The 27,359-nt window shown below is 47.5% G+C and overlaps 2 protein-coding genes across 2 annotated transcripts in view; both read left to right on the forward strand.

The window, feature by feature from the left end:
• The window catches only part of Bcar3 (BCAR3 adaptor protein, NSP family member), a 122,362-nt gene that overhangs the window by 39,704 nt on the left and 55,299 nt on the right, over positions 1-27,359 (forward strand). The window lies entirely within an intron of this gene.
• Positions 7,792-11,017, forward strand: LOC128105531 (AP-1 complex subunit beta-1-like). Its single transcript, XM_052730758.1, is given in 2 exon segments — positions 7,792-9,056; positions 9,059-11,017. Coding segments are annotated over 2 exon segments (2,826 nt in total). The 5' UTR covers positions 7,792-7,831; the 3' UTR covers positions 10,660-11,017.

Consider the following 27,359-nt stretch of genomic DNA (forward strand, 5'->3'; position numbering starts at 1 on the left):
TTCTGCCTCCTGAGTTGCTGGGATTAAAGGCGGATGCCACCACCATGGGCCTTCTTCCCCTTTCTTAATCCTGAATAATGTGTGAGCTTTGGGACTGTGGCGAGTGTGTGAGCCAAAACCAGCAAGGTCACCACACCGCATCTAGTCAGAGGTCTGTAAACTGTGTCTGCACCCCTCCTGCACGCACCACATCTGTTTCCACCCAGGTCGTGCACCGCCGAGCAGTGATAGTACCCACATAGAGTGTGTTTTGACTCGACGATAGCAAGGGAACAGTGTGCACTACAACGATGCAGGTCACTCTTTAAAGTCACTCCGCTCCACGGTTCAGAGGCTGGCTATCTCCCACCAGAGGCTCAGACCCTCTGTATTCACCGAGTGTAGCCCTGATCCTTGCTCCAGCAACTCGTTTCCCCCTTTTACAAAACTCTAACCTCTTTTCCAAGAATCCCTTGATGAATCTGCTAAAGATGGGCCGTGTTAGAACGGTCTGTTTTAATGCAGCAGCCCTCACTTCTCTGTGGTTTTACCTGCCTACAAGCAGCCATGATTCAAAAATACTAAATCAGAAATTCCAGAAGTAAGCAGTTCATAGGTTTTCAATTGTACGTGTTTCCGAGTAGCATCTTGAAATCTGGCTGGGTCCTGCTCATCCTTTCGGTGCGTCCACACTGTATATGCTGCCGTTCCGTCCGTCACACAGTAGTATATTGGCTGTCACTGAATTGCAGGGCTTGTGTTCAAGTAACTCTCATTTTACTTACGGGTTCCAAAGCACAGGCGAGGGATGTGAAGGCAGCGTTAGGGCATTTCCACGTGGCAGCCCTGCAGGGCACATAGGATAAAACGTAGTATGGTATCCATAGACTGTGATATGATCTGTGATTTCAGTCATCCACTGAGGGTCTTGGAATATATCCCTGAGGATAAGGGAAGGACTATTGTGTTATCTGAGTTATTGCGACTCATTCATGAATTTCAGCCATGGTGAGTTGAACTGTATAGACCATGTCGAAGTGGTGCAGTGAATTTCATTGTCTTCCATTTACCCCGGCTTTCCCCACCTCCTCCTACCAACAGCAAGGTTGATAGACAGAGCTGCCCTTTGGAGTCTTGGAGAGTCTTATTTTCAAGGGATTGTTTGTGGGGGAGGGGATGGGTGGTTCTGCTGTTCTGTGGTATGCATTTTCTCCCTTCCCTGATCTGAATCTGGTCAGAGCTTTAAACTGTGGCTGCATCCTTCTTGACTGTAGAACAAAGTTGTTTTTTTTCCTCCCCCACCCCCACCCGTGTGTGTGTGTGTGTGTGTGTGTGTGTGTGTGTGTGTGTGTGTCTCCGTGTCCTGAGGAGGCCCAAGAGAGCATCGGATCCCCTGGGACAGGCTGTACAGATGCTTTGAGCCACCGTGTGGGTGGTGGGAACCAAACATGGGTCCTCTAGAAGAGCAACAATTGCTCTTGATCAGTGAGCCATCTCTCCAGCCCCCAGCTTTTATTTCCTTGCTTCGTCCTTGCTCTACAGCAGTGGTTCTCAACCTTCCTGATGCTGGGACCCTTTAATGCAGTTCCTCATGTTGTGGTGACCCCCCAACCACAAAGTTATTTTTGTTGCTACTTCATAACTGTAAGTGTGCTACTGTTATGGTGCTACCTGTCAGTCTTCTTGCCCATCACAGCACCTCTGATGGAACTGCCCCTCAGAGCTGGGCAGATGGTGTCAGAAAGACCCGAGTCAGGGTAACTGGTGCCTGTGATGGCTGAGGAGAGATCAAGGCAGATGAGAGGCGTGGATAAAGGGAGGGGCAGTCCAGCCCCTAGACTTTGAGCTGTTTCTTCCCTCCAACCTCCTGGTGCGTTCAAGTCTTTGGGGCATCAAGAAAAAAAAATTCTCCATTAAGTCTGTTGTGCCATGGAGGACCCTTCCCGTAGGGTCACCATTGGCCTAATGAACTAGAGTCGAGGGGTCAGATGCTTAAGGATTTAAGGTTGCCCTAGAACAGGAGTGGTCTGCCCTGTGGCCAAGCCCCATCTGAACAGAAGCACCCAACTGTGGCAAGACAGAGTCTCCCTCGCTTCCCAGTTGTGAAGCTGCCCTTTGCCTCCCAGGCCCGAGGGAAGCAAGGCGCTGAGGCTGTCCCCATAGCTTGGACTGCAGTGTCGGGGACAAGACAGTGCTGGAGGAGAGAGGATCGGGACCTCGGCTCTGCCCACTTTGAGTTCTCTGTCCTCACACCTGAGGGTTTGTATTCGCAGCGCATTAATGTGGCACTGAAGGGTCCGTTGCTTAGTTACCTAAGTTCTTTGCATATGGAATGGAAGGAAATCACCAGGCTGAGAAGCCCTGGGGTGATTGATGCGTTCTTTCACATTGTCCACGGGGCTAGCCTCCTGCTGAACCTCCTACCTAGACCCTAAAGGTTGCATTTGATGTATGGATGGGACAGGAGAATTAAGAGCAGATTTGAAGTACCCCCCCCCCCCCACGGCGGAGAGGAGGGTGGCGCTGGCATCGCCTTCCTTACTGATTTTTGTCTTTCATCTGCCTTTGGAGAGTATTGGGTCTGTTTTCTTCTTTTTCTACTCTTCTCCCCTCACAGTTTTTTTCCCTCCTACACCCTCAGAAGGCTGTCATCTTGAAGGTCGGACTTGAGCTGTTTTATGTAATCCCAGAGTCTTTTCTGTAGTCAAATATAACTGCTTCTCACTGCATCTCAACGAGACCGGAATGCAGACGGCTCAGTGGCTACCTGGCCACCTTTCCTGCTGCTGCCTACTATGTAGTTACTGACTGGCTTAGACCTGAACTCTTCTGGAATTTTCCTCTGCATATCTGGCACACCTGATGCTAGATAAAACCAACTTTTTTTTTTTTTTCGTAGAAGTAAGCAGCGTGGTTGGAGGTCAGAAGTTAGAGATGGTTGCCCTGAGCATAGCTGTGGTAGATTTTTGTGCCCACCTCCTTCCTGCCTGGTCTTGTCATATGCACAGACCTATCAAGACATATTTACTCTGTGTCCAGTTTCTTAGACATGTCAGGTGAATGCTTAGGAAATTTGATTCCAAAACCATTGGTAGTAGTAATTCAGTGTGTTGCCCTTCCAACGGAAGCTGAGTCCCGTGTCCTGTGGGGAGTTTAGTCCACCCCTGAGTTTTAATTAACAGTGTGACCTTGATGGTCCACCCCAATATCCACTGAATCTATGAACTGTTGGAGCATGTGAAGGGGGCGAACCTACAGATCCAAAGCGGCAGGATCTCCACGACACAGAACAACCACAGGCTATTCGAGAAGAGCCCAGTGAGAGCCCATTATTGGTGGTGTAGCAGAAGCCAGAGGCCTCGCGCCAGACCAGTGACTCCAGACAGTGAACACTTGCAAGTAAAGATGAATGGACTAAAGGTAAACTGTGTGACTCATGGGTCCACACCACAGCTTCCATGACAGGATTCTCCTACTTCTGTTTTGTTGTTTTGTTTTTTGTTTTTGTTTGGTTTGGTTTTTGGTTTTTCTTTTAAATTTGGTTTTGGTTTGGGTGGGAGGTTGCAAGGGCAGAGGGTGGACGAGAGGGGACAGGGAGATAAGTGGGATCGGAATGCATGATGTGCAGTCCACAAAGAGTCAATAAAAGTTAAAAACCACAACAGCACACAACAAACCGAGTCTGCCCTGGAACTTAGCACTTTCTCTGTGGGTTCTGTCTTCCTCGTCACTAGGAAGGGTTTTTGTTCTTCTAATCTTAACATTTTAGGGATCTTTAAGTCTACGACAGACCAGAGACAGAGAGAAATGTCGTCATGTGTCCCCCCAACCCCCCAATCCCCCCCCCCCCCCCCCCCCCCCCCCCCCCCGCAAGTGGCAGGAGTTCTTACATTGTCACTGTGGTTTGTTTTCATTGTTGATTGAGGCAGATTAAGTAGCTGAGGCTAGCCACAAACTCACTATGTAGCCTGGGCTGGCTAGCTTGGAGTCTGTAATCCCCTTGCCTCAGCCTCCTGAGAGCCTGTGTTATAGACACCACCTGCCAACTGTACTGGCACTCTTGATTATAAAGTTGCCATGCTGTTTGGACCCCAAGAAGCATTTCAAGTTGTATCTCAGACACTAGGACCAAGGCCGTGACGGACAATCATCGCTTACTGGTTCTGTTCCTTCTGAAGAGTGGAGATCTAACCCTATATTTGCTTTATGATCCGTTATGCCGCACTTTTTAAAAAGCCATTCCTGCCAGCCCTAGAGTTCTATTCTGTCTATTTACTGTGTGTGCGCACACGCATGTGTGAAAAGCAGGGTAAGTTGCTGGAGTCAGTTTTCTCCTTCTACCCGTACGGGGGGATGGAACTCAGGCTGTGGGACTTGGCAGCAATCACCTTCGCTGGCTAAGCCACGTCGAGGGCCCCATGTTTCACTTCTGTAACCCCTTTATAAACTTACTTTTACTTTCTCTTTTTGTCAGTCTTTGCACTGTGTTTCTGGGCCTACTTGGTGAAGCTTCAACAGTTGCCCATCTCCTTTCACTAAATTCCATAGGCATCTATTATTTCCTGTCTCTTTAGTTCATCTTCCTTTTTATAATTCAAATTTTAATTGATATATAATTACATCACTTCCTTTCCTAGTCTCTTTCCGACCTTCCCACCCCTCCCCCAACTCCCTCTTAAACGGATGGCTTCTTTTCGATGGTTATTGCTAGACACACACAGGCATAAATCTATAAATACAGCCTGCTGGGTTTGTTTAGCATGGCTTGTGTGTATATGGTTTCAGGGCTGACCGCTTGGTATTGGCTAACCAATCAGGGGGCTCATCCCTGGGAGAGGCTGATTCTCCCGTTCTCCGCTTGCTCATTCGCATGTCTGTTGATGTCATCACTGCTTGGGTCGCATTTAGGCATCTATGTTGAGGAATTATCCTGGACGAGTGTTCCTGTCATCTCCAGGAGACAATCTCACAGCAGCCTTCCTGGTCCTCCGGCTCCTAACAACCTTCAGCCCTCTCTTTCAAGATGTTCCCCGAGCTGTAGATGTAAGCTCATCTTCCTTATGCCATGGATTCTCTCTAGCTTCTTCCCACAGGTGTTACTGTAGTGAAATCTATTTCCTGGGCGTGTTTTAAAGTTGAGGAGGGATGTGATTGGCAAGGGCATCATGGCTAGGTGATTTTCTCCTAGGGGGAAAAAAATGTTTATTATAGGTTTTCCATCTTGAAATAAATTGCTTTTAAGAAAGATAAGTTAGAAAGCCTGGTGGAGCAGGAAGCGTGGGCTGCCAGCATTTTCAAGTTAGGAGTGGAGAGGCAAGTGTCCTCCGGTGGGTGGGGTGTGGATAGCACAGCGTGATCACATAGAGGAAGTGTCAGGAGGGGATGCGGCCTTTGTTCCTGGCTGGGTTCCTCGTCATCAGCCCCGGTGGCTTCTTGTGGCCCACTTGTGAGCATTAATAAAACTTGCAGTCTCTAAGCCTGCTTTGCAGGTTAGAAGAAAGGTCACCACCCTGGAGCTGGTGTGCTGAACGAGGACCAGAGCCCTCCACTTCCTCCTCTGGAGCCTAGAGGAGTCCTAAGAGGCTTAGAAAGCCATCCTTTGTGGGCTTAATGCTCGTTCCCAGAGGGTCTTCTATGTCTGTAGACTTTAGTCTGCCAGGGGCTCAGATCTCTGTGAGGCCATTTCCCACAGTTGGCTTGGGATACCTTAGGTCACCCGGCAGATGAAAAGAGAAATAATTATGCGAATTCCAGCACCAAGAATAAGCAGTGTGGCTGTGGGAGGCCTCCGTAGAAGAGGGGGCAGGAGGGCCTCCGCTCCCCTTTTGTGCTCAGTATGGCTGCAGCCATGGTCACGGCTAAATAGCTGTCTTTGAGGGAAGTCTTTTCTTCTAGCAGGAAAACAGGCGGGTCTGCTCTGAATTAGCCAGCTCACAAAGTCATGAAAGGGACTTACAGAAACAATGGCGCGCTGTACATTCCGTGAGATTTTAACAAGTTATACGAACCAGATAATGCCCAACGGGCTGGCGCTGCAGGTTTTTGCCTGAGTGTGCACATCCGCATAGCCCGTGTTGTCCCTGTGGGACCAGATCAAATGGGTGCCAGCGGCGAATGGGAAACAGCCCAGGCTCACTCTGGGCCAGTGTTCAACGTCGCCCACTCTGCCCCCAACGCATGCTCTGTTGCTATTCTTAGGAAGTTTAGTGTTACTACGGCTTAGAAAATTGTAGCAGCCGGGTAGGAAGACAGATGAATAGGCTAGAAAACAGTCCCTCATCCAGCAGAATCATATCCTTCAGGTTTACAGAAATATAGCACTTAAAAAAAAAAGTTAAAACTTATAACAAGAACATATGTCCATAGGAAAGTCTCTGTGTACATGCTTATATATGACGTTATTTGACATTATTCACCATTGACAAAAACTGAAAACAACCTGAATGTCTGCTTCAGTTGTGACCCATACAATGGCTCACTCTTCAGCTAGAGAAAGAAATGGACACACAAAGCCATTAGTGTACCGAAAGTGCCGTATGCTTCACAGAAAGGTAGTCTCAAAGGCTACCAGCAGGGCTGGAGAGATGGCTCAGTAATTAAGGGCATGCATAGCTTCTTAGAGGGGTTCTCTAGTCCCAGCACCCATGTTGGGTGGTCCATAACCACCTGTAACTCCAGCTTCCTTCAGAGGATGTGATACATGTGGTCCTCCTTGGGCGCCTGCGCTCACATGCACACACGCACAGACACATACATGTACATATTTTTCAAAAAGCAAACTTTTTTTCGTTTTTCAAAGTCTGCCAGCTGGAACTGCATCCGTAGTGACAGAAAACGGGTTCATGGTTGACAAGGGATGAGAGAAGGCATCTTTAAAAGGGAACTTTGGGGGAAATGTCAGGGGGGAAAAAGTCTTTGATTGTAGAAATAATCACCCAACTGGTCGTTTGTCAAAGCTCACAGAATTGTACTAAAAAGGGTGACACTCACTGAATGCAAATTAGACTTAATAAGCCTGGCTTTTGAACAGAAGGGAAGTGAAAATCCCTTTTAGCCTCTGGGGACTGCCACCTCGGGAGGAGGGGGAGTTTCCAGTGTGAGATGGGCTGACTCAGTAGGGACAGACCCCCCCACTCCCCACCCCCATCAGCAGGTGGAGACAGCCCTTAGAGATTCGTTTTCCCCATGGAGGCTCATTCAGCAGATGTTTTCTCAGCCTCTACCTCATAGTCACAATGCTAGTCAAGAGGGACCAGGTGAGGGGAAGTGACATGAAGTGTACTTACCTAAGAGAGTGGCAGGGCCAGGGCAAGGCCAGGTGTTGCCGGAGGCCTTTTAGAGGGGGAATGAGGAGCCATTTTATGAAGCGAGCCAACAGATCCTGGCAGGACTTGAGTGGAGCAGGTGAGGGAGAGGAAGCTGGGGGCAGGTCAAGTTCACGCCAGGCCTGGGATCTTGCCAGAGGCCAGGCAGGCAGCTTCTTGAGGAGGAAGCGAGTCCCACACAGAAACCTTGCTACCACCGTGAGAAATAGGGATAGGTTTAAAGCTAGGGGTGAGGACGCTCCCACGCAGGGCCAAATCTGGCCCTTCCCCTGGTTTTCATTGGCAAAACATGGACTTTACCATTGAAATGTCTTTATTTCTTAATTTAAAAAGAGTGTATAATCATTGAAAAGCCGAGACGTGTCCAGCAAAGCAAAGGGAGAAAGGATTCCCCCCTCGGTTTGGCCATTGAAACCTCTCCTGTCGCCCGTATTTGGGGTTTCCAGGCTTCTCTCCCGACCTGGTGAACACTGAACAGATCTCCAGGGTCTTGACCTGGGGGAAGTACACTCTAAAGATCCAGAATCATGACTGACTGCAAGTACTTCATAACCAATAAGAAGGGAGAAATCTTCGAGTTAAAAGCTGAACTCAACAGTGAAAAGAAAGAAAAGAGGAAGGAGGCTGTGAAGAAGGCTGCCATGACCGTGGGGAAGGATGTCAGCGCTCTCTTCCTGGATGTGGTGAACTGTATGCAGACTGACAACCTGGAACTAAAGAAGCTTGTGTACCTCTATCTGATGAACTATGCCAAGAGTCTGCCAGACATGGCCATCAAGGCTGTCAACAGCTTTGTGAAGGATTGTGAGGATCCTAATCCTTTGATTCGAGCTTTGGCAGTTAGAACCATGGGGTGCATCCGGGTGGACAAGATTACAGAATATCTCTGTGAACCCCTCTGCAAGTGCTTGAAGGATGAAGACCCCTATGTTCGGAAAACGGCAGCAGTGTGTGTGGCAAAACTCCATGATATCAATGCCCAGATGGTGGAAGATCAGGGATTTCTGGATTCTCTACGGGATCTCATAGCAGATTCAAATCCAATGGTGGTGGCTAATACTGTAGCAGCATTGTCTGAGATCAGTGAATCTCACCCAAATAGCAATTTACTTGATCTGAACCATCAGAATATCAATAAGCTGATCACAGTCCTGAATGAGTGCACAGAATGGGACCAGATTTTCATCCTGGACTGCCTGTCTAATTACAACCCTAAAGATGACCGAGAAGCTCAGAGCATCTGTGAGCGAGCATCCCATGCCAACTCTGCAGTGGTGCTTTCAGCAGTGAAAGTTCTAATGAAGTTCTTAGAACTGTTCCCCAAGGACTCTGACTACTACAATATGCTGCTGAAGAAGTTAGCGCCTCCACTGGTCACTCTGCTATCTGGGGAGCCAGAAGTGCAGTATGTCGCCCTGAGGAACATCAATCTAATTGTCCAGAAAAGGCCTGAAATCTTGAAGCAGGAAATCAAAGTCTTCTTTGTGAAGTACAATGATCCTATCTATGTTAAACTAGAAAAATTGGACATCATGATTCGTTTTGCATCCCAAGCCAACATTGCTCAGGTCCTGTCAGAGCTAAAGGAATATGCCACTGAGGTCGACGTGGACTTTGTTCACAAAGCCGTGAGGGCCATTGGCCGGTGTGCCATCAAAGTGGAGCAATCAGCAGAACGCTGTGTAAGCACATTGCTTGATCTAATCCAGATCAAAGTAAATTATGTGGTCCAAGAGGCAATATGTTGTCATCAGGGACATACCCCAACAAGTATGAAAGTATCATTGCCACTCTCTGTGAGAACTTGGACTCCCTGGATGAGCCCGATGCTCAAGCAGCTGTGATTTGGATTGTAGGAGAATATGCTGAAAGACTCGATAATGCGGATGAATTACTAGAGAGCTTCCTGGAGGGCTTTCACGATGAAAGTACCCAGGTGCAGCTCACACTGCTTACCGCCATAGTGAAGCTGTTTCTCAAGAAGCCATCAGAAACACAGGAGCTGGTCCAACAGGTCTTGAGCTTGGCCACACAGGATTCTGATAACCCTGACCTTCAAGATCGGGGTTATATTTATTGGCGCCTTCTTTCAACTGACCCTGTGACAGCCAAAGAAGTAGTGTTGTCTGAGAAGCCGTTGATCTCTGAAGAGACAGACCTCATTGAGCCTACCCTCCTGGATGAGCTCATCTGCCACATTGGTTCTTTGGCCTCCATGTACCATAAACCTCCAAATGCTTTTGTGGAAGGGAGTCATGGGATTCATCGCAAACACCTGCCAATCCATCATGGGAGCACTGGTGCAGGTCATAGTCCTGTGGGCACCACCACTGCAACCAACCTGGAGCAGCCTCAGGTTATCCCCTCTCAAGGGGACCTTCTGGGGGATCTCTTAAATCTTGACCTGGGTCCCTCAGTCAGTGTGCCGCAAGTGTCCTCTATGCAGATGGGAGCTGTGGATCTTTTGGGAGGAGGACTGGATAGCCTGCTTGGCAGTGTCCTTGGCGGGGGCATTGGAGGAAGTCCGGCAGTAGGACAGTCCCTCATCCCATTATCGATGCCCGCAACCTTCACTCCTTCACCTACTCCTGCTGTGCTCAGCAGCGGTTTGAACGACCTGTTTGAGCTTTCCACGGGGATAGGCATGGCACCTGGCGGATATGTGACTCCTAAGGCGGTCTGGCTACCTGCAGTAAAGGCTAAAGGCTTGGAGATCTCAGGCACGTTCACTCACCGCCAAGGGCACATCTATATGGAAATGAACTTCACCAACAAAGCTCTGCAGCACATGACAGACGTTGCCATCCAGTTCAACAAGAATAGTTTTGGTGTCATCCCAAGCACTCCCTGGGCCATCCACACTCCACTGATGCCAAACCAGAACATTGATGTCTCTCTGCCTCTCAACACCTTGGGCCCAGTCATGAAGGTGGAACCTCTGAACAACTTGCAGGTGGCTGTTAAAAACAGTATTGATGTCTTCTACTTCAGTTGCCTCATCCCACTCAATGTGCTTTTTGTAGAAGATGGCAAAATGGAGCGCCAGGTCTTCCTTGCGACTTGGAAGGATATTCCCAATGAAAATGAACTTCAGTTTCAGATTAAGGAATGCCATTTAAATGCTGACACAGTTTCCAGCAAGCTGCAAAACAACAATGTTTACACGATCGCCAAGAGGAATGTGGAGGGGCAAGACATGCTGTACCAGTCCCTGAAGCTCACTAATGGCATTTGGATTTTGGCCGAGCTACGGATCCAGCCAGGAAACCCCAATTATACGCTGTCGCTGAAGTGTAGAGCCCCTGGAGTCTCTCAGTACATCTATCAGGTCTACGACAGCATTTTGAAAAACTAATAAACGGCCACCCTGTAATCAGTGCAAGCCAAGAACTCGTAACTAAAGGAAGTCGTACTGCTGTGTAGAGCCTGAACACTGCGCCACCCACCCCGGTAGTGACCAGTCACCCTGTGCTGACATTGGCATTCACCCCATTGGATAGGTTAGCTTCCTGTGACCACTGCTTCCATCATTCCCCACCTCTGCCACTGCCCTCAGACCTTCCTCGTGAGCTTCTCCATGCTGTGCCAATGGCTAGCTTTTTCTACACCCTCTTTTGAGTGTAGTTTGATATTTTGTAATCAGAAGCTCATTTCACAAGCAGAAAAAGGCAACAAGTTAATTAAAGCAAGGAAAAGTGTCACTGAAACATAAACTGCACCTTATTGTTTTATATTTTTGTACAGATGAGAAATTGAGGTAGAACAGTGAGTAGGAAGGGTTAAGTGACATCATCAAACACAGTTTTAGGGGAGATACAGGTATGGCCCCTAGCCCCTTCTGGGGCAACCCTGCTCCTGGTCATTTGCGTTTTCACTTTTCCCCCTCTATCCAAAGTCTTTCCTTGGCCAGGCCTTCAGGCTCCTTTATGTCCCATGCTGTCTCGTTTGGTGACTCTGTGCTTGACAGTAGTGGTCTTCATTGGTCTTCATGTTTCGGAGTGCAGGACACTGGGCCTGTAGGCACAAAGCTGAGAGGTGGTAGAGCTCTGTTCCTTTGCACTGCACTACCCCAGTAATCCCACTGACTGAGGAAGCTGAGGACAGACGTTAAGAACCCCAGTGCCCTCCCTAGCCTTCTTCCCTCTGTTCCTCAGGGCCAATTCAGATCTAAAGTCAGAGTTTTAGAGTTAAAATAGACTTTAATGGCTTATCCAACTTTGTTTTTCTACAAAGAAAGGTAACAGGCAAAAAGTTGATTATTGCTGAAGCCTCTTGGCTCCTGAGTAGCAGAGCTGAGGCTGGTTCCCTGAAACTCCACCAGCTTCCCCGTATGGCTGGCCCATTGTTCTCATCCTTGAAGCCCTGCCTCTCCTGTGCCCGCCTTGGCTCTTTGCATACTCCATGCTGAGTTTGGTGCTCCCCCATTCATTGGTGTCAGGTGGCCGTTGGCATCTTCTCAGTTACCTGAATGTACATGCAGGTAACAGAGTGAAAGGGAGCTAACCTTTGCCGGGCTCTCTTAGAGCCACATTCTGGAGGCCAGCCAGGGAGGGTAGAGATGTTGCCAGTTCTCCTTGTCGTCGTCGTGTCCCCCCGCCCCTCTGATCTGCTCTTCATCCATGGTACTCAAGCTCCAAAGCAAAGTAAGATCATCCCAGAAGTCCAGGTAGTTCTTGTCATCTCTCAAAGGGCTGGGGATTGGTGTGATTCATCAAAGAAAGCCTCATACCCACTCCCCTGCTCAGTACTGTTGACACTATTTGAGGTGGTACAGCCTGGTTCCTGGCATTCAGGCTCCATTCAGAGTTCCCTGCTCAAGTCAGAAGCATGCCAGTATCCAGAGACCTCATGCTGGACTCAACCCTGCCCACTGGAGCCAGAGGAGAGGTTGTGGAGAATCAGAGCAGAGAACAACTTCCTTCAGCCGTGTGTCTGGAGTGATCCTGTTTCCTCCCAGTTGCAAAGCTTCTCAAGTTCCATAAGCCTCGAGAATCTTTAAGAGGATTGCTGGCTGGTGGGAGGGAAATACATCCCTCCCTCACCATGTGGGGAATAGGAAGTACTGCAGGGTTGTGTGGGAGGCAGGTAGGTTGGTGATACGTTGGGTGGAAAAGCAAGTTGACAAAATCCCCTTGTTGAGACTCATTCATGGAGTCAGTTGGGGATGAGTCGTGTAAGGGGTTCACACTACAAACACAGTTTTCTCCTCTCCAAGCAAACTGTAGTTCCCCAAAGAAGAGTATGTGTCAGGGCAAGCAGAGCGAATAATTGATGCCAGAATGTGTCTACCCCTGAAACTGAGGCCTCTCAGCCTCGCCAGTGATGGGTAACAGCTGCTGTTCTCTGCTGGCCTAACTGAGCCGATCCGTGATGTTCGACCCCATGGGGAAGGCACCTCTCATTTCACCCCAGGCAGTTGCGGGGGGTGGGGGGGATGCTGCTTCACATGAAGGGGCTCTCCAGAAGAGACAGTCTGTTGTCTCTGCCACAGCTTCCTTTCAGGCCCCTTTCAAACTTGACCAGATTGGGAGAAAGGGGGTCAGGTTCCTCTTTGTCCGCTCTCCTTGGTCTAAGTGTGTCTCGGATGCACGCTGGAGTATAGAGTATAGGGTAGGAGAGCGAACGTGCCAGAGCTCTTTCGGGTCAGATTCCCTGAGTGTGTCCTCAGCCAAGCCTGGTCCATGAGTCTGTGTTGAGAAGCTTGAGACAATGGAGCCAAGTGTGAGGGTAAAGATTGCCCTAAGAATGCTTATTCTTCTGTTCTTGTTGGGATTTGTTTGTGTGTGGGGGGGGGTTGGGGAGAAACTTTACCTTGTGTATTCATCAATAAACTCATTTACACACACACACACACACACACACACACACACACACACACACACGAAGAGCGTATAAAAATTATACAAAATTCACATGCTAGTGTATATTTATAAACTTGTATGGGGGCACAGCCAGGCCTGTATTACGAATTACCTGCTTTTGTGCTGTCATGGTGTGGCAGCAGAGCCTAGGAGAACCCTTGACGGGAAGGTTTGCTGACGCCCCTTTCCCCCTCCACCATAGATGGCTTATTTGCCCTCCCTCCCTCTTTCTTCTCTCTGATGTCTTGCAGGCCTCCAACAGAAGGTTCTGTCAGCTCACGCTGACATTGCCATTGTGTAACTTTGTATCACCGACATCACCCTTATCTTGCCTTAGGACCCAGCTGTGAGTCCTTGGGCAAGGCCTGTGATCTCACACCATCACAAATGCAATACCATTGCAACACCACGCGGCTTTTGGATGCGTCTGGAGGGGTAGACATACTGGCTTCGAGCGGCATCACTTTGCTGATCTGGGCAGCTCCGTCGCGATAAAGAGATGTGTGGGGACATATCCTGGTGTTTGAAGCCTGGCGGCTCGGACTGGGACTCGTCCGGATGACTCCATAGGTCAGCCCCAGAGTCCGGTTTGACCAGTGAGTAGAATAAAGCAAACGTGGATTCCCTGGAAATTTATATTTCATGTTATAAGCTTCAGCCTTGACTAAGACGCAGCCATCCTGGGCGTAGGGAGGCTTTTCTCAGACTGCCTAGAGCAGTGGTTCTCAACCTTCCTAACGCTGCGACCCTTTAGTACAGTTCCTCATGTTGTGGTGATCCCCCCAACCATAAAATTATTTCGTGCTTCATATCTGTAATTTTGCTACTGTTATGAATCATAATGTAAATATCTGTATTTTCCTATGGTCTTAGGTGACCCCTGTGACAGGGTCACTCAACACATGGGGTCGTGACCCACAGGTTGAGAACTGCTGATGTAGACCTTGTGAAAGAGAAGTCACTAGAAAACCGATGAGCAAACGTGAATCAGAAATGTGGCTTCTTTTAGAATCAGCTCCATGGTTGGACCTAAAATCCTAGGGAGCCTGTTCGCTTCTAACCTCATGTCCTACCAAGACCCATCTAAACTCCGCCATCCGACCTTGCCACTGCCCCTGGGACTACACACCTTTCCCTTGGCCTAGAAGGTTCTGAGGCAGGACAGCTGAGTGCCTTGAAGCCGATAGTATGATTTCATTGTCAGCTAAACTGTGTCCACTGATAATATATATTGAAAATGTAACTTCTAGTATCTGGGCATATGACCTTATTTACAAATAAAGTTCTGCAGATATAAGCAAAAAAAAAAAAAAAAGATGGTCTCTTTTTTTCAGATCAAGTGACCAAATTAAGATGACATTGTACAGGCTGGAGAGATGGCTCAGTCAGAAAAGCGCTTGCTACCCAGGTGTGAGAATCCGAGTTGGGTCCTTAGCTGCTGCTTCAAAAGCTGGGTACTGCAGTATGTCTGTAATCTTAGCCTTGGGGAAGCGGAGACAGGAGGATCGCTGGAGCTCCCTGGCCAGCCAGCCTAACCAAATCAGTGAGCTCCAGGTTCAGTGAGAATCCCTGTCTCAAAAACACAGTGGAGGGCTGGAGAGATGGCTCAGCGGTTAAGAGCACTGGCTGCTCTTCCAGAGGTCCTGAGTTCAATTCCCAGCAACCACATGGTGGCTCACAACCATCTGTAATGAGATCTGATGCCGTCTCCTGACATGCAGGCATACCTGCAGGGAGAACACTGTATACATAATAAATAAATAAATCTTTAAAACACACACACATACAATGGAATGCTTCCCTGGTAGGGATGAACCATGATTGAGAAGATGGTTTCCTCCTCCATTTTACTTAGGATTTACTGACTGCTGTGACCAAAAGACCAAAAGAATACTTTTTTTTTTTTTTAAAGCAGGATTTTGCTGTGTACTCAAGGCTGGCTTTAAATTTAGTACGTAGCTGAGGCTAGCCTCAGACTTGCAGAGATCTTTGCCCTTCAGCTCCTGAGTGCTGGAATTACAAGCATCTACCATCACACCCAGCTTTATTCTAAAGCCACAGTTTGTGCTTACCGGTCAGGGCGATGTTGGCAAACAGATACACATGCCACACTGGTGTATCATCAGCACCGTTTCTTGGACACTTACTGGAAATCCTCAGGAGCCAGGTTTCCTTGACAGTCAGTGGAGGAATCCAAGATTTATATGAGTTCATACATGGAAAGTTCTTAGTAGAGAACCTGGGGTGTGATTGGTACCCTGTAAACACATGGTAGCAGCCGCTGTTCCTGCTCCCTGTGCACAGGGCTCACCCCTGACTTCATGCCTTAGACCTCCCCCAACTCCTGAAAGCAACCATAAGGTCACTTTGGGATCACCCTCTGGGACTCATTCTTCAATGTTGTGCACTTTAGACAACTCAGCTCTGAGGCCAGGGACTCTGCTTGTCATCTTAATAAACAGCTGGCGCCTGAGTGACATGCAGCTGAAGACAGGGGGGCGTCGTCTACATGAAGACCGAAACAGGGTCTTCCCAGGTAGCCCGAGGCTACCTGAATCCCTCATCCTTCTGCCTCAGTTTCTCACATGCTGGGATTATAGGTGCGTACCCCTAATCCCAACATTCTGAAGATCTGTATGTTTCTCAATGCAAGTACAGCTTACATCTGTAAGAAATTTTCAGAATTTCGTCGGTGTGTCTGTTTCAAGACCTTTGAGAGGTTCCTAAATGTAACCTTGGTCTGTCTTGTAAACCTGCTGTACAAGATGGGAACTGGAGTCACTTCCTATTTCCCTAATTTCTCACATATTTAGGAAGAGATGTCCTAAGTTTTTAGAGATGGAGTTCTGGCATCTTCTGTATCTGTCTGCTTAGGAGATCTTGTTCTCGCAATATCGTGGCACTTAGATATGTTAGAGGGATTTCAGCCCTGGAGTTGTTTGCTGTTAAACTCTGCCCTCTAGTGGTCACTATATGTTACAACAGTGCAGCGTTTGGCTATAGCTCTGTTTCTGAACACTTTTATTATGAAATATAACACTGTAGCACGTTATAGCTCAACTTCAAAAAGGAGGGCTGTGTTTAGAATACATAAAGAAGCAGGGTGTTTGTGTTGGCTTCGTATAAGGCAGTGTGACGTTCTAAAGGCCTTTTGTTATTATTGTCTGGCATTGTTTGGGGGGAGACTGTTGGGTTTGGCCTAAGTTTTTACCCACATTAAAGTTTCCTCGGAAGGATTTGCGTTTACGTTGTGAATAAAACCGACACTTGGTCAGGAAGGATCCTTGTCTTAGCGAGGCAGAAAACAGCTATCAGGACTTTGAGGACTTTAGGGAAGACTCCACCCTTGTGGACAGTGTGTGTGCTCAGGCTGACGGAAGCAGGAGAGGGTAGCAGGTACTTAGGAAAGCCGTGGTTACTCTCGTAGTCCTTGAATGAGGAAAGCTGAGGGAACAGTGTTCTTGGGAATTCTGAAAAGATCGTCACATTGTTGAGAGACCAAGACTAGGTTTTCAGATGGAGTTTTATTTATTTGTCGCCAAAATAATATATCATCAGATAATTCTTTGTGACCTGCTTTGTTGGTTATATTTCATTCTGTGTTAAACACATGGTTGCATTCAGTGTTAAATACAAGAGCCCATCTTCTTTTGGTACAGATAAGTGTCCTGAATCTATCTGAAATCCAACATGCTCCATAACCTCTAACTTTTTTTGAGTATCAGCTTGAAGCCCCAACTAGGAGCTTCCATACCATGAAACTTTATTTCATGAACAAAATTACTAGAATACTGCATAAATATCTTCAGTCCATACATATTAAGTATATTTGGAACATAAATTAATTTCATGTTTAGACTTTGTTTGCACTCCCAAGTTCTCTCTCTCTCCCTCTCTTTTTTCCTCTCCATATATATTTGTGTGTATATATGTGTCCATGTTCCGTATGTGTGTGTGTGTGTGTGTATATATGTGTGTGTGTATATATGTATATATATGTGTGTGTGTGTGTGTGTGTGTGTATATATATATATATATATATATATACAATCTGAAATTTGAAGCATTCAAGTATTTCAGATAACACGTACCCAACCTGAATTTCTTTATAAGAAAATGCCCTAGTGACATTTGGGCTTTTCCAATCATCTCTTGTTTAAAGCAGCTTCTGCAGTGAGAACAAAGTCACTTCACAGTATGTATTATCCACTGTGCTGCTGCTACTGTGAGCCACAGTTCTCAGGGCTAAGGATACAACACTGAATAAAGTCCTGGGTCTTCTGTTCTGGGAGTGTGTGTGGGGGGTGATAATAAGAAAGACAACCAAGTCAGTTAGACTGTGCGTTCTGTGTTAAGGGGGCGAAGGCTCACCAGGGATGGGGCTGGGAGATGTTGGGTAAAGGAGCTGGGGCCTCGCCGAGAACTCACCTTCACAGTGGAGGGGCCAGTCAGCAAGGCGTGTAAGGGGAAAGGAAGCAGCCAGGATCGCCGTGAAGTCAGAGCATGCCCTGTCTGTAGAGGAACAGTGGGGAGGCCGGCCGTCAGAGCTGCTGAGAGCAATGGGGTCAGCGGCTTTTGGAGTCACTGCTGGGAGGCGAGGGTGACAGTGAGTGGGCAGGTTGGACAGGGCCTGCACGTCAGGAAGGACTAGAATTTGTACAGAATGGGACTGGAAGCTGTCTGGGGTCCACTTGGGAGTCCTCATCGCTAGTGGACAGAAAGGGAAAGGGCCCAGAGGAGGAGGGCAGTTGGGAGGCCATGAAAGGGTTCAGGTGACCGGGGATGGGAGTTTGGACCCGCTAGATATCAGGGGAGGTGGGGAAGAAGGAATTGGATGGGTGATATGAAGGCAGAGCTAGATTTCCTGGTGGATTGGTTATGAGGTGGGAGAAATACTGGAGGAGTCAACAACTGAGGAGAATTGGGGTACATTTCCCCAAGAATTTCTCATCAGATAAAAACCCAGGGGCTGGAGACATGGCCCAGTGGTTAAGAGTACTTGTTGCTCTCCCAGAGTTCCTGGGTTCTGTTCCCAGAACTCACATCAGACAGCTCCCAGCTCCCTGTAACTCCAGTTCCAGGGACTCTGGTGCCTTCTCCTGACCTCCTTGGACACCCACACAGATACACATATGTATAAATAAAAATAGGTCTTTTGAAAAAGAAAGATAACGAGCCAGGTGCAGAAAGGCTAAGTTTAAGTAACAAATGAATCAAAATAAATCCTCCTGGCAATGAAGGGCTTTCTGTTCTGTTTTGCTTTTTGTTTTTCACATTTCTCTCAGTTTACATATTTTTCTCTAGTAGTGTTTTATGATACTTACGTATAAAATTAAAACACTCCCTTCTTATACCATAGCTCACTCCATAAATATACTGAAAACTTGTGGGTTGATCTGAATTATCTAAAACAACAACGTAAGTATATTAGGAAAAAAAATCCCTAAACTCTGGTCTCAAGACTTTTCACATTGTTAAAAATTGTTGAGAATCCTTCAAAAGATTCTTTAGTTATATATATATATATATATATATATATATATATATATATATATATATATATATATTCATTGTGTTAGAGATTAAAATGGAGAAATTATTTATGTGTGTGTGTATGTGTGTGTGATATGCATGTATGTGTATATGCATGTCCACATGTGTGGGGTACATGTCTCTGCTGGTTGTGTGTGTGTGTGTGCTTTATGTGTGTGCATTTGTGTGCACTTGTGGAGGCTCAAGGTTAATGATGAATGTCTTCCTGGATTTCTCTTCACCTTATATGTTGAGGCAGGGTCTCTTGGTGGACCATTTTGGCTAGCACGACTGGTCAGCTTGCTCCAGGGATTACAGACAGGCTGCCAGGTATACCGAACTTTTACATGAGTTCTGGGATCAACCTCTGAGGCAGCTCCCCAGCCAACAGCGGGGGATTTTTTTTTTAAATATTTATTTTATTTCATGTCATTTTATGTTCATTTAGTGTATTCATTTAAAATGAACAATAAGCCTATTATGCGGGAAGATGAAGTGCATATTTTTGTGAAAAGATAGTCATTTTTCAAGACAAAACCCGTTTCGTGGTAAGAATGGCATTGTGTTATGTCTTTGCAAATCTCTTTCATGCAGCTGTTCTCTGTGCCCGCTTCGGCCGCCAGTGTATTAGGTTGTTCTGGTTGGATGCTGAAGAAACCAGTCTCACATGGTTACGTGGTTCAAAAGGGCAGAAGCCCTTTAGTGAGTAACTGTTTAAGATAATTACAGAGGTCCTCTGATGCTAATCTAGACCTTGGAGGTTGCCTCACCTGAGAAATTAGCTGTAGTGTAGACTCTGAAGTGAGACCTTATTGGTGAGCTCTGTCCCTTTACGATCTGTCTGTCTGCTGTTTGAGTGAGTGGCGCTGTTGTGCACTGGATATTTGAAGAACATTGGTTCATGGAGTCAGGTAGAGCTTTCTAGCATTTACATATCTCATTATACCCTGTCAAAACAGACTAGTTGATATCGTCACTAATCCCCCCAGAAAAGCTGTTAAAATGTGGACAAGCTGTGAACTTCTTGGTGGTAACTGTAAGTCCTTCAAAATCCATTTTTACTTGATGGCTCAAATCTTTGTTTTGGTAACAAATGCTCTGGGTTGTTTTCCTTGAGGAAACAGCCCACTTCATTCATCCCCACCCCACCCACACCCAGAAAGTGTCTGCCAATTAAATACTCAAGTGAGGAGCTGGAGAGATGGCTCAGAGATTAAGAGCACTGGCTGCTCTTCTAGAGGTCCTGAGTTCAATTCCCAGCAACCACATGTTGGCTCATAACCTTCTATAATGAGATCTGGTGCCCTCTCTGACATGCAGGCATATATGCAGGCAGAACACTATATACCTAAATAAATAAATAAACAAACAAATTTTTATAAATATCTTTAAAATAGAATACTAATAAATACTCAAGTGAGAATAACCGTAGTTTGTTAGATTGTCTTTGTTGGATAGAAAATGGTGTTCCATGATAGAAGGGCTCATCAGTAGGTGATGTAGGCCAAATTGTGCTTGCAGCCACTGCACCTGGATGTATCGACTAAGTGAGGCTGTAGACTGCCCATAAACTTTGAGCCGAGTCCCAGTAAATTGAGTAGTTCTCATAGTGTCATCTCCACCTTCTTCGGTGGGAACCGCCTCTGTATTCTTACATGCTGTGGGCCTGGGACGGTCAGGAGGGGAGCCTGCTGGATCAGTGTAGCTGTTGCCTCTGCCTTGCATCCTCTCAAGGAACCTGCTTTTCACTCAGCAGAACTTTGGCCCATCAGTGTGACTGTTGACCCAGTGTTACAGGCAAAGAAGGCCTCAGTGTTATTGTGAAAAGAAGTTTTGGGCTCTTGGACTGCTTGGAAGGTCCCCCAGGACTAGAGGGTACCCTGACATTTAAGAGCTGTAGAAATACGAACAATTCAAGTAGCTCTTCTTTGCTATTTATCTAAGTCCATCACCACCATCCCAACTCAGCCTTACAGAACAGTTGCATTTATATTTAAAGACTGATTATTAATATAGAGAAGACATTAAATTTTTATTTAAAAATAAGAAGAAAATGAGAATGTATACCAAAAATAGGGGCTCTGAGTCATGGGTCAGTTCCTTACAAAGGGGTAAGCTAAGCTGTGAACCCTCTGTAACTACTAATGTTGAACATAACCAAATCATTAATCACTATATACCATAAAGAGCTGGGCCAGAGACAGTTGCTGTTCTGTAATTACTTTATATTAAAACTAGGAAAGCCCAAATTTAGTTGAGGCCAAGGCCCAATTCACCACAAAGATGCTCTTCTCGGGGTAAAAGTGCCGGCGAGGGATAAATTCATTTAGGGGATGGATTGACTTGGGAAAGCTGGAAATGCACGTACTCCTGATCCTCCCCTCTTTATCAGTTGCCCAAGTGCTTGCTCAGCTCTCTGTGTGCCCACAGTGTGGATGAGCTGGCCGGCCTCCATCCCCTCCTCTCTGTGAATGAGATAAGGATGTGTCAGACCCTGGGAATGAGAACATAGCTGTTTGGCCCTCGGAGGCAATTCCCCGGCTCTCTCCAGATGGCATCTAATTGTTTCTTGAATGACCTCAGTGTCCAGGCTGCAGGAACCTGGTCCGAGAGGCCATTCCACATATTTATTAGCTTGTGGATGAGAATGTGCTACATAAAGCCTCCATTCACCCTCTCCAAAGAGCTTTCTGTGCAGAAGCAGCAGCGGAGCTGATGGACTGCTTCCTGTGCCCTGGGCTCCATCTGGACTCTGGGTTTTCCCAGGCCCAGGTGGCTGGGTTAGGCGAGGGGTCTGTGTGCTTGGCCGAATCCACCCTGGGTGGACTCTCCTCCGCGCTGTGCCCTCACGGTCTGTATGGAAGAAGCCCAGACCTGAGCAGAGCCAAGGTGGTGTGAGTTGGGAGTTAATGTATTCTGCCTCGCCTCTACCCAGTTTGGGTTCCTGGGCTTGTTTGCAGACGAAGGGACCAAGATGATTGCTGGAGTTAAAGTGAGAACCAGTTCTGCCTTCGTTTCATTCCTGTTGAAATTAAACACCCTTGCCTAAAAGGAGAGAAAGGTTGTATTTGGCTTGCAATTATAGGCCATTATTTCCAGGAAATCAAGGCAGCTGGTCCCATCACATCCAAGGGCAGAGAGAGAATGATGCACACATGCTCATTTTCTCTCTACTCTTATACAATTCAGGACCCAAACCCAAGGAGCTGGACTGTCCACAGCGGGCTGGGCCTTCCACTTAATTAAGACCATCCCCTCCAGGGATGGAGAGATGGCTCAGCTGTAAAGAGTGCTTGCTGCTCCTGGCAGAGGATCCAGGTTCAGTTCCTAGCACTCACATGGCGGCTTGGCTCACAAGAGTCTTAACTCCAGTTCCCTGGGATCCTACAGCATCTTCAGACCACCATGAGCACTCATGCACATCAAATAAAAATAAATAAAACTTTCCTAAAGGAAGAGAGAATCCCCCACAGACATGACCTCAGAACAACCCGAGATAGCCAAACCTCATTCCGACTTCTCCCCAGGTGATTTTTAGATTGTGTCCAGTTGACAATTAACAATAACTGCCACAAGTCCTGATCCACACAGAGGACGGCAAGGCTGGCTCACCAGTGTGTGTGTGGTGGTGGTGGTGGTGGAGGCATCTGGCTTTGGTGTGGTATGTCATTCCTCTTGGGGAGCAGAGGATAGGATCCCTACTTTCTGACATCTAAGATGATAAAGACCACACCCCAGGAAGTGCACGTGCACAACTCCTGTGCACCCTTCTCCCAAGGCGCTTGTGAGCTGCAGATTGAGAATCCCTCACAGTACTCGCGTTTCCTCGGCCCCTCGTGTATTTGTCGTGCTGGACATCGTGGTGACGAATGTCACATCTGAAGAAGACATGGGAGCTAAGCACATCAGTCATTCTAGTAGCTGGACCTGGGGGGGCAGGGCGGGAGGAAGAAGAGGAAAGGAAGGGGAGGAGGAATTCCTAAAAAGGCCAAAGAGACCGACAACCAGGGCCGTGAGCCCTCTAAGCCTGCCCACCTACAGACTGGCTCTAGAACCAATCTGAGGGCTATTTGAGTGTGTGTGGAGATGGTGTCAATTCCATGTCTTTATTTTCCTCTCGAGTCTGACCACTGGAGGGGCTCCAGGAAATGGCTCTCCAATAACTCTGAATCTGGCCCCGTGGTTTTGCAAATAACCAAACAGCCTTTGAGAACTGTCCTCAAGGAGTTTTAGTAGCTCGTACCAGTGCCTACGTGGAGGAAGCATGAGACGTTCTTGATTCATAGCCTCCCCTAGTGTGGGAGGGTGCTGGGTGTGGAGCAAAGGTCACACCCGTACTCCCTGAAACAGAACATCCCAGCTCCAAGAATCTCCTTCGCTAAAGGCAAATCATGTCTTCAAAACTCAAGACAACTCAGTTCTTTGGTGTAAGTCCCTGGAGCAGACTGAGGAACGGCGTTCATTTCCACCTATTGCTGACACGTCAGTGTAGAGCCCTGCTATTCACGGAGAAAATCACACACGCGGTTTCACGCAGCATCAGTTGATATTGGCTCCTTTTTTTTTTTAGCATTTCTCAGATGTGGGGTTGGCACACACATCATTGCAGCAGAGCCCAACATGCGCCGTCAACATACACCTTGAACTTCAGCTAGACCTTGTGGTTATTGTTGACATGTTAAGGAAACATTTTAGGAAAACCAGTTGTAAGGACACAAATGAAGGTGATGCCATACCATTAGCGCTGCTCCCAAGCCTGATAAAGCGCCCTGTGTTAGGGTTAATCTCAAGTTTGATTCCCACTCCAATAAGTGGTCCTGTAAACTTAGTGGCTGATATAACGTAGTGAACTTCCTAAGGGGAAGGGCTTGCTTGGGTTTGGAACAGGCTGAACCACTGCTCCTTCTGGGAGGGAGAACATCCCAGGGATGCTCACTCCTCTGTCTGCTTTTCAGTGCAGTGGATGTATTTTCTTCGATCAGCTTTATACATGATCACCCAGTGGACGCTTAACCTTCTGGTGTCAAAAATTCCTGTTCAAAGGAAAGGGAACCTCTTCCTCAATTCCAGTTTGGAAAATCCCAGGGTAGCTCTCTGGCTGGTCTTAGGTTGGTCATATGTCCACTCTTGGACAGCTCAGTGTCCAATATTCTGACCGGTTCACACAACCATCACAAGGGTAAATACACATGCTACCCAGTAAAGCTTTGTACTATGAGAAGCAGTGTCAGAATTAGATCATCGTTAGGTCTGCTTGTAGTGAGGTGTGCTTAGAGTTCATCAGTCAGGGAAGGACAAGCAGGAGGCCCACCCCTCTGGAGCTGCCACCTGCTTGTCCCAGAACTCAGAGGTGGAAGGTTACAGGAAGTGTGCTAAGTGACTGAGCCCACATCAGAAAAAGGGGCAGTCTCAAGCCCTAACTTACTCATGGGTCCCAGCCAATGGGAGAAAAGGACAGCGAGTTCTCACAGCCGGGGAACTTTTGAAAACACTGTCTTATGCCAGGTCCGCTCGCCAGCCACCCCTGCGGTTTTTCTGTTGTGTCCCCCTTTCTGAAGAGTTATATATTAAAAATGGCTTCATTTTCATGTCCCTTGAATTTGCTACGGCCTTATTTCCATTATCACCGCCTGCTATTTACACCTTTCTCCATAGTTCTTTAGGATCATAGTAGGCTATTTTTCTAATTGTCTATGTCTAGTTGGGATACACATATAATGTGTTGACGTGTGACTGCTAAACTTTGCAGAAATCCCTCCCCCAGCCCCCTTGCATTGGCTCTTTTAAAGCCCTGTACAGAGCATTCTGTAGTTTCACTCTCTGCGGGTTGATTTAGGGGCCGGATGCCCATTGCCTCAGTTTCATGGTGGCTGCCCTGACAGAGGAGGTGTAAGTGGGACCTTGTGAGAGCTTGTTATCTGGTATGTGGCTCTGGAAAGATTCCCACATCTGTTATCACAAGTGACCCAACCCTAAGACACAGTGTTCCAGAGAATTATCCAGGTCAGCCCCTGAAGCTCACCCCGTACTTCTCCCACCCTCCACCCAGCCCTCCCACCTAGTTGGGAAGGAACACTTAAGGCATGCAAGGACCGGGTAGGGGGGTATTGTACTAGCCTTTAAACATTGGCAAAAACAATCCATTGTCCCCACGCTAGGCACCAGGTAAAGAAAATATTGACCTTCTAGATGTCACTTCTGAAGACATTGTACTTGGCAGCAATCAAGGAAGTGAAGAGATTGGCTGCAGATCAATTCAGCCTCTTGCAGAGAATTCTGGGATCTGGCCTTTCCCCCACCAAGGGCACAGGTGTATCTCTGTACATAGAGGTGCTCCTGGTCTTCATGCAGTACCTGAGGTTCTATTGCCTCCTGGTCCTGAGATTCTGATCTCAGCATCCTTAGTCTCTGCCTGCTCTTTCCTGTCCATTATATGTTGTCTAGCATCCCTGACATTCCAGATGAACTCTCAGCCCATGTTGCAGGAGTGCCTGTCATTGGATAAAGGGAGGCCTGCTCTCTGGATTTGCTTTAGATAAGGCAGTCCTGGCAACCAGCCGTGATGGGCTTCTATTAGCACATCGGATAGAACAGAGTCTGACTTGCTTCCATTATTTGCTCTAAGAGCTGCTGGTTGGTGCCCATGGAATGGTGATAATGATGCCAGTCTCCTCGTGTGTTAAATGAGACACTGGTAGAATTTTCCGTAGAAACTCTGGCTGTTGGGAACCTCACTAGGAAATAAGGTAGAAAGATGTTGGTGACTGCTGTGGCCTTCCTAGATGAGCTCCCCAAATGTGTGGCTGCCAAGGGGTTGCTGAGGTCTGACTTGTACACATTCCATATTTACTGTGGTGGATAACAAGGCCCTCCTCCAGAGGAGTGCAAAGGCTTCTCTCCTCTGACAAATGGGAAAGCTACTTCTTAGCCATAAGGGGCCTCGATGCTGCTTGCCTGGCTCCTCCTCTTACCAGTCAGAGCCCTGCCAAGCCAAACTGTGTCCATGGTAACCAGACAAGTGTTTTCTGTGTCCTCAGTCACGTTCATGACCACTCGGGTGTTTTGTTCACTTCCTTCCTACTGACTATTGAAAGACTTTCTGCATCTCAGGCTGGTGACACTCAGCAGGTAAAGGCACCTGTCATCAAGCCTGATGACTTGAGTTTGAACCCCTAGACCCACACGATGGAGAGAGTGGATTCCCACATGCGTGCGTGCACAAGCGCGCGCGCACACACACACACACACACACACGCACGCACGCACGCACGCACACACTAAATAAATGGATAAATAAACAAATAAAAAAATAAAATTGCCTAGTTTTTAAAGTGAGAAAACAATCGGTGAGGACTTCTAGGTACCTAAGTGTTTGAGAATTGAGAATAAGCAGAAACCCATGTCTCCAGTGAGTAAATCATCACACAGCAGTTTGTATGGCTCACGGAAGCCATATTTCACCCCAAAGCTAAGAGCTCCTAATCTGGACTGATTCTCAGAGCTGTTTTGACAGAATGCAGGCTTGGCCATTGTATCATTCAGATGGTAATACCCCGGGTATTTCTGATGGGACAAAAGGCCATTTTCCTACTGAAGTGATGAGGTGGCTAACATTCACTGAGAAGGGATGAATTAGACTGTTTTCGACTGTCATGGTTGGAATGGGTGGGGTTAACCCTGACATCTCACCTGGCGCCTACCTACCCTATACTCTGGCAATTCTGCCTGTCTTTGCATTCCTTGATAGCCAGCATTTGGGAGCCTTTCTAGGTGGTGGTGGAGTGGGATGGCTTAGCAGGAATGCCCTGGTGAATGCCTGCTTCGAGGGGCTTAAGGAGAAATGGGGAGGCAGAGAATAGCTTCTTGGGGATACAGACAGGCAGGATTAAGAAGGACAAGGAGGCCACAGCCTTCGTGGGGTTAGATCTGGCATGACTCTAGAAATAGCTGGCATCAGACAATCCGGTAATATGAACCAGAGCAGTATGAAGAAATCGGGCACCTGGGAGATGGTTCTCAGGGGACTCTAAGCAGAAGCCAAAGCTCTGTTGTCATGGCAACAGCCACCCGGTGTGGCAGTGTTGGAGGAGTGAGATTGGCAGCCTTCAGGTCAGAACGTAGACCGAAGTCCAGTTCTACAGCCAGAGTGATACAAGGGCAGTGAAGGGGTTGGGAGACACCACCCACGACCCATGGGAATTGCCCACAGCTGCTCAGTCAGTCAGACTGGCTGGGCCACGGGTGGCCTGTGGAGAGCTTAGAAGTTGTAGATGGGCCCTGGGGGTGGGCATGGAGGCAGACACTGTGGATATGTTTCCTACCTGTTCCCGTAAACAGCTCCTCAGATGACAAAGACACAGGAGACCATGTGAGATGCCTGCACAAATGTGATTAAGACCATGTAATTGATTTTCAGGTTTTAAATGTGAGGACTAAAATGTACTTTTAAGGCTCGGTACTCTTGACCATCTCCTCTTTATTCTCAGTTTTAAAAAGGAGGGCCCTAAGCCCCAGCTGCAGTTGGGCAGTGGCCCAAGTCATTGTCCATTCTCTGAGGACACAGGTCTAGTAGCCCGGCATGCGAGAGTGGGCAGGAGAGGGTGGTTTCTTGTGCCTTTCTTCAAGGCTGGCCGTGCCTTCCATGTGATGGGGGACAGGCTGT

The sequence above is a fragment of the Peromyscus californicus genome, unplaced genomic scaffold (assembly GCF_007827085.1).
Source record: "Peromyscus californicus insignis strain IS unplaced genomic scaffold, ASM782708v3 Scaffold_9__1_contigs__length_137607984, whole genome shotgun sequence".
NCBI classification, from domain to species: domain Eukaryota; kingdom Metazoa; phylum Chordata; class Mammalia; order Rodentia; family Cricetidae; genus Peromyscus; species Peromyscus californicus.